The sequence below is a fragment of the Ambystoma mexicanum genome, chromosome 7q (genome assembly GCF_040938575.1).
Source record: "Ambystoma mexicanum isolate Mex_15411 chromosome 7q, UKY_AmexF1_1, whole genome shotgun sequence".
Lineage (NCBI taxonomy): Eukaryota > Metazoa > Chordata > Amphibia > Caudata > Ambystomatidae > Ambystoma > Ambystoma mexicanum.
The window spans coordinates 1,017,334,917-1,017,352,705 of record NC_090941.1 but is presented as its reverse complement, the minus strand read 5'-3'; the positions used below and the strand labels follow the sequence as shown (position 1 = coordinate 1,017,352,705).

Here is a 17,789-nt window from a genome sequence, read left to right as displayed (position 1 = left end):
TCTTCAATAATAGCTGAATGTTGGGCCTCATTACGAGTCCGGCGGTAACCATGCTGGAAAAAACGATCTATTGGATCAGTAAAGGAAAACAAAATCAGACCCTGGAATTGAACCTTGTAGGTGATTAACGGGACAACAAGACAACTGATGCACACAACGGTTCTATGTGATCTGGTAAACATTTTTTGTTCAAACAATTTCATCTAATTTTCTTTTTGACTTTGCCACAAATGTATGTGCGGGGAGCCCCCCACACCTCTTTTATAATCCCTCAACATTAGTTTTTCACTTAAACCCGCCCCACCCCCACATATATTTGTGGCAGAAAATCGTTTATTCGACCAATTCTTCCGCGACCAAACCTTCTGTTACCAAGGGAACCATCTGTTCTAGCCCAGAATACTTTTTAATAATATTATTGAAATGGACTACCCTTTCATTATGGAATCCACATATTGTCTTGTTATAAAACCTCATTAGTTATATTATTTAGTTAACTTTACTTTACAGTTTGCACTTTTAGGGAAACACTTCAAAACTGAGGTCTTCAAACATGAACTATCTGCATTTTAATTTTTTATGGATTTGAAAGAAAAGTTAGCTTTGTTATTAAAAGATACATACAGCATATACATAAATGGCATGAGAAAAATGGCAGACTATCCCGTGGTCTGTGCCCATGAATTCTGTAGAAAATTTCGGCATTGGAGAATTGCCTATGCTAACTTGGTTTTATCTTCCCATTGCAGTAGACCGAAGTGACTGGGTGCGGGTCTTTGAACAGATCATCAGGGACAGACGGTATTCCTACATCCAGTCAGGTAGTCTTGCTGTGGACAACCCAGACAAAGCTGGCCTTCTGGATCTGAGGGGGTACAAATCCAAACCTTACGTGGTGGTATCTGGAGAGAAGGTGTTCATCTACAGGAATGCTGAGGTTGGTACATTCACATGGGCATGGCCCTGCAACACAGCCCCTATCCAATAACTTGTCTGTTTAAAAGCCAACAGAGTAATACATGTCATGCTGTTGTAAATGATGACGGTGTCAAGAATTGCATTCTACGAAGGAGCTGGTATAGTGAAAGCAGGAGTTCCATCTGAGGGTGTCCTGCTGGCATTAGCTATTTTCAACATGATGTCGTCCAAACTGTTAGGTAACAACCACTCCGTCGATGGATCCTTCACCTTAATACATTCCCTCTCACTATCCCCTGAGTAGAGATTTGTGAAATGAGTCACCCACAAACTCTCAGTCACACTATTCATCTGTGTCATGGACTGGGGCGTTTCACTGCTCTTCAGCAAGCCTGAAGGCAAGCATCCCCAAAAGGCATTACCCTTCCCGCAATGAGAGGCAGTAACGGACACACCCCAAGAGGGAATGAGGCCAAGGCCAAGTGCGGTTAAATGTAAAAGGTTATTTATCTAATCAAATAGGGCATGCAAAGGACTCTGCAAGCTCCGAGAGCGCTCTGTCTGACAATAGCAAAGACAGTCTTATTTATTACAAAATGTCATCATAGAAACCTACACACTATAGAGGGCACATAATCTTGGTGATTGGGTGGCGTCGACTAACTATAGGTGCAGTTGTGACGAGCTGCTCTGTGGTTGGTGGACATCAGCGTGGTGCCAACGTGGGGCGGATAGGTCAGCTGGGCTCATCGGGGTGGCGTTGCCAGGCGCGGTCAGTGTCGTTGATGGACGGGTGCCCTGACATTCTGCCCTTGTGGCCTCACACACAACATTCATTCATTTAGATAATTCCGGTTGTCCTGTAAATCCTGCAATAGGTTACTCTAAGGGTTAATGAGACACAGGAGGAATACATATAATGTGAAGCTTTACCAATACATCAAGACACTGTTACTTCTGACCTGTTGACCGGGTGTCATAAACCTGGGGGTCTGGTCTGAGGGCATGGGGTGAGCTGCACTGTCATTCTGGTCTTGTTAGATGTAATGAGGAATTACTTTATGATGTGTTAGTACAGGGTTGGATATCTGTCCTCCAAGGCCCATTATACTTAGGGTGAACCATAGTACCACTGGATCAGCGAGAGTGTACCTCTGGCCCCTTGAGGCGGTGGGATTTAGGACCGGGTTGTAAATAATCCAATTGGCCGACCATGACGGTCTGGGACATGGGGGGAGGTGAATACTTGAAGCGGGGTCCAGCAGAATGAGGGGAGGTGAGGCTGTGCTGCTCGCACGCCAGCTTGTCCTGGTGTGCCTTGGTGGGAGGGGAGGGGAGATGGCCTTGGGGGTGTGTGTGTGAGCAATTCTCTGTGCTTGGGCTGCACACTATGCAAAACAAGGAAATGATTAATAAAGTTGGTAATATTAAAGCGTTTACACATGTCTACTGTCTATACATTCGTCTATTATTTTATGTTCATCTACAATAATTTGGCAGTGTCTCATATATCACTAAACATCGGACGACTATATCTTAGCAATTTCGCACGGTAGTAGCTGAATAACACATGAGGTAGCGGTTTGATGGTGTACTCAGGGGCATGGAAGCAATACATTCAGAGACGATATTACATTTTCATTCTGGCTTGTACATTTAAATGTGTCCCTCTATGCACACACACACATGCTTGCAGTTATGCTCGTTTGCCTTCCTTTGTACTTAGCAGCATTTGTTAGTTAGCCATAGGTGGTCTGTATCAATTTCTTTTCATTAAGTATTCTAGGCACATGGTATCATGTAGGAGCTGAGGCCGCGCTTGCTTTACCAATACTTATGAATTTGTATCCCTTCCTTAAACATGGATGTTTATATTTAATATAGCAACCTTTGTAAATCGTCAGGCATTGGAGTGTGGTTGGACATTGACAATATTTCCTACAAAGAGCGTATTGACATCATATATTTTACATGTTACAGTCTAGATGCAGGGTCGAGGCCTGTTCTATTAGGATGGTTTTCTGTTATTTTCCAGACTTGAACCGCGAGTCAAGTCACTTCGTGGACAGTGATGTACTGCGGAAGGTAAATGATACAGTGTTTGTTCTGATACTTGTTCGTGTCTGGTTGCTCGTGAGAACGGGCCTTCAGCGAATATGCCATGGAGAGGAGGCGCCAGGGGAAGGGCATGGCTCTCTGTGAGTGGGGGCCAAGCTGCAGCATTCGCAGGCAGGCTGTCTCGTTGGGATTCAGGTTGTCAGTATCTAAAATGGAGCCCTGACGTTTTCCAAAATGGTGTCCATGGTCTGTTATATTTCAAAAAAGGTAGCAGGCGCTCCACTCCAGAAAGAACATGGCATGATAACCTGTTCTGAGATGACAGTTTGCAGCACAAGTTTTTTGCTCACTGTACCTTTCACGGATGGGAAATAACCATTTGCATATAAGTGTTTGTCCCGCTCACATGGGCAGTCCAGCACCGAAATGCTATGGCAATTCCTCTCTGAAAAAGAGTACAAACAGCAACCCCATACACGTGTTTCCGCCTTGTTGGGCCTCATCAGTGAGGTGAAGCTGTGCCTCTCTAAGCACAGTGAGTAGGGAGCCCATGTCTGGTTGCCCCCAGGTAACTCAGGGTGACCAACCCCAAGTTCCTTACAAATATTTCAAAAAAGCTAGCAGGCGCTCCTCTCCATAAAGAACATGGCATGATAACCTGTTCTGAGATGAGAGTTTGCAACACACGCTTTTTGCTCACTGTACCTTTCTCAGATGGGAAATATCCATTTGCATATCAGTCTTTGTCCCGCTCACATGGGCAGTCCAGCACCGAAATGCTATGGCAATTCTTCTCTGAACAAGAGTACAAACAGCAACCCCATACACGTGTTTCAGCCTTGTTGGGCCTCATCAGTGAGGTGAAGCTGTGCCTCTCTGAGCACAGTGAGCAGGGAGTCCACGTCTGGTTGCCCCCAGGTAACTCAGGGTGACCAACCCCAAGTTCCTTACAAATATTTCAAAAAAGGTAGCAGGCGCTCCTCTACAGAACGAACATGGCATGATAACCTGTTCTGAGATGAGAGTTTGCAGCACACACTTTTTGCTCACTGTACCTTTCACAGATGGGAAATATGCATTTGCATATCAGTCTTTGTCCCGCTCACATGGGCAGTGCAGCACCGAAATGCTATGGCAATTCCTCTCTGAACAAGAGTACAAACAGCAACCCCATACACGTGTTTCAGCCTTGTTGGGCCTCATCAGTAAGGTGAAGCTGTGCCTCTCTGAACACAGTGAGCAGGGAGTCCACGTCTAGTTGCCTCCAGGTAACTCAGGGTGACCAACCCCAAGTTCCTTACAAATATGGTCTGTTATAGTTCAACATGATCAGTCCTGTGTGTCGATCAGTAGTCACCCCGCCACCTGGGCCCTGGTGACAGGGGGGGCCCTGACGAGCCACGAACCTCACATAGGTAGGGCATGTCGGGGGGGGGGGTCTCCTGGACCTATCCTCCCATACATATCCCCCCTTTCGTTACTTAAGTAATGAATACTGTAACTCACCCAACCTTTGGTGCTCTTTTTCATCCGCAACAGCCTCGTCCCATGCTGGTGTACCTTTTATTGGCATCCAGGCTCTACACACCCCTCTCAGGCTTTCCCCTCTCCTAGCATACTCATCTGGTGTGCAGGTCATGTATATACATCCCCTGTCCAAGTCCACCCACACCTCCTTATACCATTCCCTTTCTTGAGGTTCCTTTATTGCGGTGTAATACAATCTATCTACTATGTCCCCATCGTAAGGTAGAGGTACCAATCTGTACTTTGGCCCGGGATCCTCACCTGTTTGCACTTGAGCCTTGTGCATGACCTGTGCCACTCCTCTAGTGTTGCCCATTGTCACCATCATCATTGCGCCATTAGGCACTGCATTTGCGCAACATCGAAGACCCAGCTGGCACACGCAAAAAATCAAAAGTAAAAATACCACGACAGGCATCAGCATTTTGATCGTCAATCCAAGCCACGATGCTAACCAAGAGAAGAGGTTGTCGAACCAGGTGCTGGCGTTTGCTCCTCCTTCGTTTTTCATTTGTTCCCCCAGGTTGTGCACTGCTGCGATGACATGTGACAATGTACCATTATCTGCGTCTTCAGAAGGTACGAATGTTCAACATGCACTCTCGATTTTTCGGCAAACACTACCTGTTCTGCATCGTCATTAACCGCAGGGCGCTTAGCACCACCTTGATCACGTTAAACCCTTCTTTAGTGTCGTTAGCTAGATGGATCAGCTCCCAACGTGTGATCTGGAGCCATTTTGCATTTGCCCGCGCCTGGATGCTTGGGGCGAGTGAGGCAAAGAATGTTTTTGCAGCGCTGAACAGTCGATATCTGTCTGGAATCTGCGCCAATAATTCTGAGGAGGCTTTGGTTATGTAGTTGGATGACCGTCGTCTCCTCGATAGCACCTCTTGCACATTGCCGGAAGACAGGACATACATTTGCGGCTCTTCTGTTGGCAGGGTGTTTTGTTCACGGGGAGCATCTGGCACTCCTTTTCCCCCAACAATATGACCCTCCGGAATCACCATCAACTCTGAGTGTAGTGTTGCCAACGAACATGTGCCCCTCCAGGACTGTGGGAGGTGCAAGTACGCCTGTTTGCTGCAGACCCAGTAAGTGTCCATAAGTGCTGCTGTTCCCTTCTTCATGTCTGGGATAGTGAGTGTCCTGTTACAGTTCTTGTTCACACCCATTGGGTTCTTTCCTTCCCCATAGAAGCATAGATCATAGGATATTTCTTTTTGTAGTTTGAACGGTTTTTCTATGGCGGTCACCCAGGTCAGTTTCGTGATGTGCTCTTTCCAGGCTGGCGTGCATGTTTTTTCGATACACTACAATTTTTCTATCGTCAGCCCTCGCAGTGCCTCAGCTTTGCATGATATTTCTTCATCTTTCCATTTATTGGCCAAAAACAATGTCCCTTTGATCACGAAAAAAGGTTCTTTCAAGCATATCACTCCTTTCACTCTTGAGTAGCAGATTTTCTCATTCTGCAGCATTTCAAAGGATATTTGGTGTGCCTGAAAGGTGTTCTTAATTCTGCACAAGGTGAGATGAAGGAGACATTGGGCATCTGCAAGAGGCAATTCTTTTGGCAACAGAACTTTAGGTGTGCCTGAGGCGTGGGGGATCAAGGAACAGACATAACAACTCTCGTTGGTTGTCTGTTTTGCAGTGGAACTCATGTCCGCATACCCTTTGTTTGATTGGTGTGGATGTCTCGAGTCTTCTATTGTATCTAGACCCAGACCAGAGTACTCGTCATATTTTCTCCTCCCCACCTCCCTCTTCCTCCTATTGCTTCTAAGGTAGCTCCTTGCTTCTCGGGATATGTGTGATATTGGCCCCCCTTTCCCCACACCCCCCTTTTCCCCTTCATCATATATAGATTCTCTGACATTTCTTCATTCTCTTCCTTTTCTCCTATAGGTACTGTAATGTCTGTTGTGGGAGTAGCTTCTAATGAGGGCGGTGTGGTAGTAGTATCGTATAGCCATGATATGACAGAAGGGTTGCGGTCATTTAAATTGTACACATTATATTCCATTGGGGAGTGAGGTTGGGTTTATACTCGAGCTGCTATGGATATTATTTGAGGGCTGCGCTTTGGGTGGGATTGTACCATAGCCCCATACAAGCTGAAATCCTTCCCATATTAAGTAATCACCCTCTTTGTCCACTTTGGTTGCTATCTTCGTGTTAGTTTCGTTCCTCCCTCCCCCATCATTCATCTCGCTAGAGATGAATGAGATGAACCAGTACGTAACGAGACCAAACATCATTGTAAAGAATAAAACAGCACACACAAACAGGCCACATTCATACGAATATCTACACCAATTAAATACATTATTTACTTTTCTAACTGCCCTAATACTATTCGTTGTGGTCTGCCCGTTCGTTGCCATGGTTACTCCTATATGTTAAAACATATAAAAGTGCATTAAGCATACTTAAACAGTTGAGATTTTCATTTCTTGAGAGAGAGAAAGAGAGAAAGAAAGAGAGAGAGAGGGAGAGCTTTATATTTACAATCCAACATTATTTGTATTTTCATTGTTAGCTGTCATTTATCACCAGAACACTTTTTGTCATTGTACATTTTTTCTTATTTTCAGTCTTTTACTCTTTATCCATGTTTCATGTGCATCGCTTTGCTTGCCTCTTTATTGTTGATTATCTGCTGTTCTCTGTGCTTCCTCTTCTTGTTCCTCTTGGACACTATCATATGCTTTACGTACGTCGGTTAAATGTATCCAATATCTCAAGCCCTTTATTTTCACCGCAGTCGGTGTGCAAAATTTCACTTCATAAGGGCCATGAAATCTTGGAGCATTCCACCTCCGTGCAAAACTTCTGACATAAATCAGGTCCTCTGGCATTAACTGCCCTTGTGGGCTTTGCTCGTCAAATGTTACTGCCTCGTTCCCTTCTTCTCGAGTAAATGGTGGTGCGAGCTGCCTTGATATCATGCGGCTGCTCTTGTGAGTTTTGTCAGATAATCAGTAAACTCTTCTCCTAGTATCGTGGCACTTCTTTGTGCATCTGAATGTCTGTGGAGTGGAGAGTGTGCTGTATGCATGCGTCTTCCCGTCACAATCTCGTGCAGTGACAAATGGTGGACCTTGCTTGGCTGATTTCTCAGCTCGAACAAGGCCAGAAGCAGGCAATGGACCCAGTTCTTTTTTTAGTGAAAAACACAATTTTGACAGCCTGCCTTTTAGGAGGCCGTTGATCTTCTCAACCACGCCATTGCTTTGCGGATGATAAATCGGGCATAGCTTGTGTTTTATTCCTAACAAGGCAGTTACTTCCTTGAACAGCTCGTTAACAAAATGAGTGCCATTATCTGAGAGAATCACGTCGCAAATTCCCCAGCGCTGGAATACTTCCCTCACTAAGAACTTTGCCGCGCATTTGGCATCAGGTCGTGCGCAAGGCCCAACCTCAACCCATCTGGAGAAGGAACAGACAACCACTATCATATACCGTGCCCCATTACACCATTCCCCCATATCTGCATAATCAATATGCAGCTCTCTGAAGGGACCTACTGGTTTGGGTATTGTTCCTTGGAGTGTCCTTAGTGTCATTCCTGAATTGTATATTTGACATGTTGTATATTCCATTGCTAGTTTTGATATATGTTCCTGCAGGCCTGGCACAAACCAGTCTTCTTGTATCTCTGCCGCTATGTGTTTATCATTGTGGGCTGGGAAGTGTAGTTGCTGAAATGCTATTTCTAGGAGTTTGAGGAGCATTACCACCTTCCCTGTATTATTCTGGCGCCACAAAAGATCTGTTGCTGATTGACTACAACCTCTCTTTTCCCACAGCCCTTTTTCCTCCTCACTTGCTCCTTCCTGTAACTCTAGTATTTGTGACACGGGCATGGTGGTGTTTCCTTCCGGAAGCTCCTCTAATAGGATGCTTCCTTGGCTGCTGTGTCTGTGCAGCGTTTCCCAAAGAGATAACGTCAGTATTGGACGTATGGGCTTGGCACTTCACTATTGCTACCATAGTGGGTTCTTTCAATGCCTCAATAAGTTCTTTCAGGAGCTCTGCATGTTGTACAGGTGACCCATCTGCTCTGCGAAACCCTCTCCGTCCCCATCTTGCCAACCCACTGTGTACTGTAGTAGTCATGTATGCTGAATCTGTGTAAATAGTCACTGTACATCCTTTCGCCGCACGTAATGCTTCAATTAGGGCTATAAGCTCAGCTGGTTGGGCTGAATAATGGGAGGGCAGACGATGCTGTACTATCACTACGTGCTCACCTTCTTCCAATCTCACAACTGCCACCCCCACATGCTTTTCCCCTGTGTCAGTGTCGATTGATGCTGACCCATCTATGAAGTAAACTTCTCCTTCATTTAGGGCATTTTCACTCATCACCGGGCCTTCCCCATTCTGTAATGAATGTTGCTGGGTTTACTGTTTTGCATCCGACTATGTGTATGTTTGCACTGGACAGTATTATTTCATAAGCAGTTGCTCTTTGTGTTGTCAGTGTGCTTTTTGATCTTTCTAATATAGCGAATAGGGAGTGTTCCACAAATAGTGTCACAGAGCACCCCATCACTATTGTTGCACTTTTTTCAATGGCGAACGCTGCGGCTGCGAGAGATTGCTCGCAAGCGAAGTGTCTTTGCATCACTGCGTCTAGTGTGCAGTAAGCCGGGCTTGTGTCACAGGGATGTTTTTTGTGTCAGCACTGCTGTCATGAGGATTGCCTTGCAGTGGGAGAACAGGTAAAACTCGCGGTCCTAATCTGGGTTCGCGAGTACCGGTGCGCTTGAAATCAATTCCTTGAGTGAGGCAAATGAGTCACTCATTTCTACTGACCATTGGATTTCTCTGTTCTCCCGCTGAGCCTCTTTGAGTGCCTGCAGTAGTGGTCTTGTGTATTCTGCGTAATCTACTATCCATGCTCGACAGTATTTACACATACCGAGACATTTTTGCATGTCCTTCACTGTGCTTGGTCTCCTCACTGCTGTAATGGCATCTACTCTGTCTGGTATTATCTTTTTGCCATCTTTTGATATTAGCTGCCCCAAGTACAACACTTCTGGTTGGCAGTACTGTAGTTTCCCTCTGTCGACCTTGTATCCTTTGTGGGCCAATAGTGTCAAAAGAGTGACGGAATCTTTTCTGTATTCTTCCTCATTTTGTGCGCAGATGAGCAAATCATCTACGTATTGAATAATCGTGCTCTCAGCTGTCATGTTTCCTAAATCTTCATGGAGAATGCGGTTGAATATATTGGGGCTCTAATAGTACTCCTGGAGTAACCTACAATGTTCGTACCTCTTTCCTCCCAGTGTAAAGGCTGTTAAATACCTGCACTCTTCTGCCAATGGGATGGAGAAGAAGGCATTTTTCAAATCAACTACTGTGAAATGTGAGGCATTCTTGGGGATGCTGCACAATATTGATGCAGGATTAGGGACCAAAGGGAACTCTTTTTGGATGACGTCATTGAGTGGGCGTAGGTCTTGGATCATCCTCCATGCCCCACCTTTTGCTTTTTTAATCGGATAGATACAAGTATTGCATGGCGAATTTGAGGGTACTATTATTCCTTGGCCCAGTAATGCACTGATTGTTTCTTTTATCCCTTCCTCTGCTTCTCGGGACAGTGGGTACTGTTTTACCCTGTACAGAATGGCCCCAGGTTTAAGTTTTATTTTGACTGGTGTAACTCCATGCAGTAATCCCACATCATGGGAGGCTGTAGTCCACAGATTACTGGGCACTAATTTCATATCATCATCAAAGAAGGAAGGCGGTGCCCCCACCACTGCCATCAGCTGTACTGGCACCTGCCTTTCTTGTATCATGATGTCACAGGATATTGCTATTTCCATTAGTATCTCACCGTCACTTTCAGAGTCTGAGAAAAGATCTTCATCTGACAGATCCCACAATGCAATGTCGGCATTGATGCACAACACTGTGCGCCATTCGCAGCCGTGTATATCAATTGCAATTACGGCTATTCTCTTAGCTGAGATTTGAACCGCATGTAAATCTAGGGACATTACTGTTCCTGGTACAATCTCTGGGCGTGCTATTGGTCGAAAGATGAATTCTGCTGGCACTCGCCATTCTAGCTTTTTCAACTCAGATACTACTTGTGCCAATGTTTTCAGTCCTTGGATAAACATATCGGGATCCACCGGTATGCCACGCGCTTCTGGTGCTGTTGCTCGTGCATGCACCACCAGCATTACGCGCAAAGGACAGATCCCTGGGGTTGAGCAAACTATCCCTCTCTCTGTGAAGGAGATAGTCATATTAAGCTTACTGAGAAGGTCCTTTCCGAGCAAGTTAATTGGGAACTATTCGTAGTATAGTAGGGGTGCTCTCACTCTTACCCCCCACTGTGACATCTAAATCTTCTGTGTAAGGAACTTTGACAACAGCCCAAGAGAACCCCTGCATCTCCAATTTACGATTAGATAACAGAAACCGTCCTTCAAGTAAACATGATTTTTCAGCTCCCGAATCCACCATAAATATGAACTGTTTATTCCCTATTTGCGCCCCTATCAATGGTTCCTCTGCTGCATTGTAGGTTGTAGATAGAACAGGACACACAAGTGCTCCCCGTGGGCTGTACTATGCTGGATGTCTCATGTTCCCCCCTTGACTGAAGACATTCCCTGATACCACCGCCACCCCGCCATATGGGGCTGGTGCACCGTTAGCAGTCGTGGCGAAGGGGTTACCTTGTGTGTATTGCATGCAGTCGCGGTTTTGTGGATGCTGCTGTACATTGTGAGGGAGTTCTCTTTGCTGTTCTACATACCCCCGCTCTGACTGCCCTTGTGGTCCTCCCATGGGTAATCCATAGGGGCTCCCCAGGTGAGGATGACCACATTGTTTGGTATCTTGATACACATTGTTTGGTCTACTTCTGCATTCTTGTGAGAAGTGTCCCCACCTCCCACAATTCCAACAGTTCCCCTGTCCCCCCCTTGGACCTTGTCCTCCATACCCTCCATTTCCCCCGTACCCTTGACCACCCGCTCTGCGGCCCCTGTACCGACCTCGCCCTCCGCGGGGGGCCCACTCTTGCCACTGCGGACCTCCGTATTGCTCCTGTCCGTTCCACTGTGGCTGCCCGTTGTCTGCCCAATTTGCTGCCATCCTCCCTTGTATTTCTACCAGCCCCTCCTCCTCATCCCCCTCCCTTTCGTGGGAGAGCGCCGCCACAGCTGCAGCGACCTTCACTAGCTTAGTTTGTACTAATGTGGCCTCGTCTGCCAACCTTTTTCGGGCAATCTTTCTCCCTTTCCTTTATTGTTTTGCAGTGGTGTACTATTATGCTTTGTATTTCCGGCCACCCTTTTGCTTCAATCCCTGCGATTTTGTCAAGTGCTTTTTGTACTTCTTTAGGGAGTCCTCTCTTTATTATAAAGTAAAATGAAGATGTTGACTGATACCAGGGCGTGCCTGTTTCGGCTCTCCACATCTCCTGCACCCGAAAAATGTAATCCATAGCATCCTCCCCATCATTCATTGTGCACTTCATTACTGATTGTAAATCTGGTGTGTCTGGGAATGTTTCCCTTAATGCATCCCATACCCTCGCGCGCACTTTGTTAAAAGATGCTCCATCATGGCGATCACAATCCAGTGTCACTCCCGGGAAGCCAGCCTTTGTCCACACTCTATCTGCTTGGTCACCCACTGCCGATACTAGCAGGCTTTTGACATCTCCTACTGCTAATGGCACTCCTGCAGTGTGCTTTTCGAATGCTTATATCCACTTACTTGCCCCTCCTGATAGCGGGGGCAATGATTTTAACAAATTGACTTTGCCCATCTGAGCCCAAGGTATATAATTTGGCCTCCCACCTCCCCTATGTATCAATGGGAGTTGTAGTCTGCCCTTTGTCGTTTTGCCAGTACTCACCGTCAGTCCTTTCCTTCCTAACGGTGCCATTCTTCCCATTCTTTTCCTTAACCTTCCTGTCCATTCCTCTTCCATCGTTCGTCCCAGAGATGTTCCTTCTCCTCTACCGGACCCTCCTCCCATTGCCACACTCAACCTCCCACTTTCCTGTTCATCGTCCTCAATATCGCACCATAATTCTTCCATGCCCCAGGTAGTCATTCCCTCATCACCTGTATTTTCATCCATCTCCTGTGGCCCCCGTTCTATTATTCGAGTTGGCTCTTCCTGAAATCTGAACAGTATTTCCCCTTTCTTCCATCCCTCTTCAGATGTCTTGTCAAGTGCCTGTGCTCTAGGTGTTTGTTCATGTCTAACAACACTAGTTCCATTCTGCTCACATATATTTCTTATTCTAGATAACTCATCTCTTGCCATAGAGAGCCTGGAGTCTAGGTCTTCTGTCAATTTTTCTATATCTACTGCAGGTGTGCTTACCTGACCGCGCTGTCTGGGGCTCTCATATGGGGGGGGGGTGCAGTTGGTCATGGGGTAGCTCTAGGTGCTGCAGGGGATACATATGTGGGGTCACTATAACCTTCTGCTGGCACTGGTTTGTTTACAATCGTGTCACCTCAATCGATCCCTCTGTTCCTACCTCTTCCTTTCCAACTTCAGGTATGAGTAAGGGACTATCAAATGTGGAGGGCAGGTTTAGACACCGACTCCTTCCTTCTGAGGGGAGGCACTTCCTCAAATAACCTCCATAAGTCTAGTATTTCTTTTCTATCATGAAAGTGTTTTCCTTTGTACTTCATGAATATGCATCTGGCTACCATATCTAGGACACTCTTATCAAACAATCCCCCTTCTGGCCATACTTGGAGTAGCCCTTCTCCCTTCAGTTCTGTGACCCACTGATCGTGTTATTTTTTTATCCGTTCAGCAGAACCAGGTAGATTTTTACAGATGTGGGACAGGGGTGTTTCTGCCCCCATTTTGTGTTTTCATTTTTTTAAACATTTTTTTTATCCTCTTGTACTAGTTGTATCTGACGCTGTGTAGTATAAGTGTGTGCGTGGCTTCTATTTTAGGCAATTCTTGGGCATATGCAAAAGAAACACTTGCTCATACTATTACTACCTTCAGATCAAAAACATTTGCTTACAATATTATTACCTTTAGATCTTACCAGGTCACACTTACGATGACCATACCATAGAGCTATACAATGTCATCAATTCAACATCATTTCTTTGCAATTCATTAAAACATGGTTAACTTAACATATGCAACATGGGACAGACACATAACAACTTTTGACATACAACATATGACATTTACTCCTCCCTTTTCTCCTTGCCCTGTGCTTCTCTCCCTGGTAAGGTCCTCTTTCCCTAGATCATCAATTGTCCCTATACCTTTTAAACCTTTTATCTTTTGCTCAACACTAAGGTACCCTGAGTATAGAGGAAAGAGAAAGAAAAAGAAAATAGCAGTTTCTAACGTATTCACTGTGTCTCCCTATTACCAGACAGTTTTATTTTATTCTCCACTTTTTGACTTATTCCCAGTACTAGTTGAGATAGCACTACGCGGCGCCGCCTTCTACCCCCTTGCAGAGCTAGGTTCCCGTCTCTTATCTTCTCTTATTTCACCTTTTTATCCTACTGGCCACATGCAGAGAAAGTTAAGTAAATACAAATAGCATTAATGGTTGAAAGTACTCCTTTTAAATGACCTTGTGTACTCTGACTCCCTTCCCCTTCTCCCTTTACAATCACTCGCACTTAATACTCCCGTGCCCGTCTTGAATCGAGATTCTGCGGACTGGGTCCGTCCAGGCGGCGCTGCCACACACTCAATGGCCGCCCCCCGGCTCCGGCGAGCGGTACTCAAAGGGGTTTTTTGGAGCGGGATCCCGTACCAGGCAGCTCTCTTCAGCGGGCGCACTGTGCGTCTCCACTGCCGCCTGGAATTTCTCGCGTCAGAGGGGACGATAAAGAAATTTAAAAATGTAATCACGCTTTTGGGGTCACCACTGAAGGCAAGCGTCCCCAAAAGGCATTAATCTCCCCGCAATGAGTTGCAGTAATGGACACACCCCAAGAGGGAATGAGGCCAAGACCAAGTGCGGGTAAATGTAAAAGGTTCTTTATCTAATCAAATAGGGTATGCAAAGGACTCTGCAAGCTCCGAGAGCGCTCTGTCTGACAATAGCAAAGACAGTCTTATTTATTACAAAATTTCGTCATAGGAACCTACACACTATAGGGGGCACATAATCTTGGGGATTGGGTGGCGTCGACTAACTATAGGTGCAGTTGTGACAAGCCGCTCTGTGGTTGGTGGACATCAGTGTGGTGCCAACGTGGGGCGGATAGGTCAGTTGGGCTCATAGGGGTGGGGCTGCCAGGCCAGGCGCGGTCAGTGTCGTTGATGGACGGGTGCCCTGACATTCTGCCCTTGTGGCCACACACACAACATTCATTCGTTTAGATAATTCCGGTTGTCCTGTAAATCCTGAAATAGGTTACTCTAAGGGTTAATGAGACACAGGAGGAATACATACATTGTGACGCTTTACCAATACATAAAGACACTGTTACTTCTGACCTGTTGACTGGGTGTCATAAACCTGGGGGTCTGGTCTGAGGGAATGGGATGAGCTGCACTGTCATTCTGGTCTCGTTAGATGTAATGAAGAATTACTTTATGATGTGTTAGTACAGGGTTGGATATCTGCTCTCCAAGGCCCATTAACTTAGGGTGGACCGGAGTACCACTGGATCAGCGAGGGTGTACCTCTGGCCCCTTGAGGCGGTGGGGTTTAGGACCTGGTTGTAAATAATCCAATTGGCCGGCCATGACGGTCTGGGACATGGGGGGAGGTGAATACTTGAAGTGGGTCCAGCAGAATGAGGGGAGGTGAGGCTGTGCTGCTCGCACACCAGCTTGTCCTGGCGTGCCTTGGTGGGAGGGAAGGGGAGACGGCCTTGGGTGTGTGTGTGTGTGAGCAATTCTCTGTGCTTGGGCTGCACACTATGTAAAACAAGGAAATGATTAATAAAGTTGGTAATATTAAAGTGTTTACACATTTCTACTGTCTATACATTTGTCTATTATTTTATGTTCGTCTACAATAATTTGGCAGTGTCTCATACATCACTAAACATCGGACGACTATATTTTAGCAATTTCACACGGTAGTAGCTGAATATCACATGAGGTAGCTTTAGGTTTGATGGTGTACTCGGGCATGCAAGCAATACATTTTCATTCTGGCTTGTACATTTAAATGTGTCCCTCTATGCACACACACACACATGCTTGTTTGCCTTCCTTTGTACTTAGCAGCATTTGTTAGTTAGTTAGTTAGCCCCAGGTGGTCTGTATCAATTTCTTTTCATTAAGTATTCTAGGCACATGGTATCATGTAGGAGCTGAGGCCACGCTTGCTTTACCAATACTTATGAATTTTTATCCCTTCCTTAAACATGGATGTTTATATTTAATATAGCAACCTTTGTGAATAGTCAGGCATTGGAGTGTGGTTGGACATCGACAAGGGTTCATACAAAGAGGGTATTGACATCATATATTTTACATGTTACGTCTAAATGCAGGGTCGAGGCGTGTTCTATTAGGATGGTTTTCTGTTATTTTCCAGACTTGCACCGCGAGTCAGGTCACTTCGGGGACATTGATGTACTGCGGAAGGTAAATGATACAGTGTTTGTTCTGATACTTTTTCGTGTCTGGTTGCTCGTGAGAACGGGCCTTCAGCGAATATGCCATGGAGAGGAGGCGCCAGGGGAAGGGCATGGCTCTCTGTGAGTGGGGGCCAAGCTGCAGCATTCGCAGGCAGGCTGTCTCGTTGGGATTCAGGTTGTCAGTATCTAAAATGGAGTCCTGATGTTTTCCAAAATGGTGTCAATGGTCTGTTATAGTACAACATGACCAGTCCTGTGTGTCTATCAGTAGTCACCCCGCCACCTGGGACGAACCACGAACCTCACATAGGTAGGGCATGTCGGGGAGGGGGGTCTCCTGGACCTATCCTCCCATACAAGCCCCATGTCTTGTTCTATTTTTTTCTTGCAGATTGCTTCAGCATATTTTCTGCATTCTGTTGGAGACTCTTTCCCCTATGCATCGCAACCATACTGTATAATTATTTTTTATATACTTCAGCGCGACAAGTAGCTCTGCTGTGCCCGGCAGTTTTTCCCTCTTCAACTCTTTCCTCATTTCCTTTCTTTTCTCCACTATTAGCCCATCGTACCTATGCCACGGGTTGGTGAACGACACAGCAATTCCATGTTTCTTAACCATAAAACAACACAGTAAAGGGTATAGTCAACCATATTTCCGATTTTTCCCACTGCCATCTGGTTAGCTTGTTCCTGATACCTAGATGTTAATAGTTCCACGTTTTGTTTAGACATTTTCAGGCGGTTACCTCTGCAGCTTGCCTCCATGCACAGGTTCATTACCACATCCTTACTCTTCACACCCGTCTCCCAACACACTCTTAGCAACTGATGGTCATTCATTGCAGTGCACACCACTCTAATGTCATGCACCAAGTCCAACATGGGCCTAGATACGAAGACGTAGTCTATGATAGTTGATTGCTTGCGTCGTGACCATGTTGCTCGTCCCGATATGTCACCTTTGACTTGGCCATTCAAAATGTGTAGGTGTCTTGTTTTAATTAATTCCAACCATGAAATATCTCTTCTCTCTGATGGATTTACTCCATTGTTGTCCTCACAGATTAGTTTCCCGTCTTTCTTCAAGCATGCACTATTTAGATCCCCCACATAGAATGATGTAGCCTAGGCCATATTCGCTATAAGTTGCGTCAATGTGATCCGGGGCTCTTTGCATAAATTTGTCCACTCCACTCACAGCTGGATTCCAGTAGACATTAATAACAGTTAGTTGTGGCATACACATTGCTTTGGTTGAACTTTGCAGAGGATTCCACCCCACGACCACTTGTTGGATATTAAGGTCCGAGTTTGCTGTTTTAAATTATGTCCAAACTGATCCCATTCTTAACGGCTGTGAGTAGGCCAGAAACCGACCTCCCCATTAAACCTTTTTTGCCTGACTTATTATTACTGTATAGCCGTCAAGACTCGTTTTTTTGCCTAACCACGTTTCTTGGAGGCATAGTAAGTCAAAGTCCCCCAACTTCACATCACTCTTGGCAGTTAGATGTTTGTAGCCCCTGGAGTTCCATGATGCCATTAGTGTGTGGCCCGTTCTGTTCTCCACCAGCTATTGTTGCGTCAGGCTTCCTAGGGCCCTAGTTAACCAGTCCCAAAGGTTGCTCTCCTAGGTGTGTGCTGGCCTAGCTTCTGGCTCCAAGACTTTTTTTTTCTAT

General features: G+C 45.8%; 1 protein-coding gene across 11 annotated transcripts in view; it reads left to right on the top strand.

Moving 5' to 3' along the window:
* ARAP1 (ArfGAP with RhoGAP domain, ankyrin repeat and PH domain 1) overlaps nt 1–17,789 on the top strand; it is a 2,533,956-nt gene that overhangs the window by 1,489,376 nt on the left and 1,026,791 nt on the right. For all 11 annotated transcript variants that reach the window (XM_069640265.1, XM_069640269.1, XM_069640271.1 and 8 more), the window contains one exon: nt 750–937. In XM_069640265.1, coding sequence (XP_069496366.1) covers nt 750–937 — 188 coding nt within the window. The remainder of the gene's footprint in view (nt 1–749; nt 938–17,789) is intronic.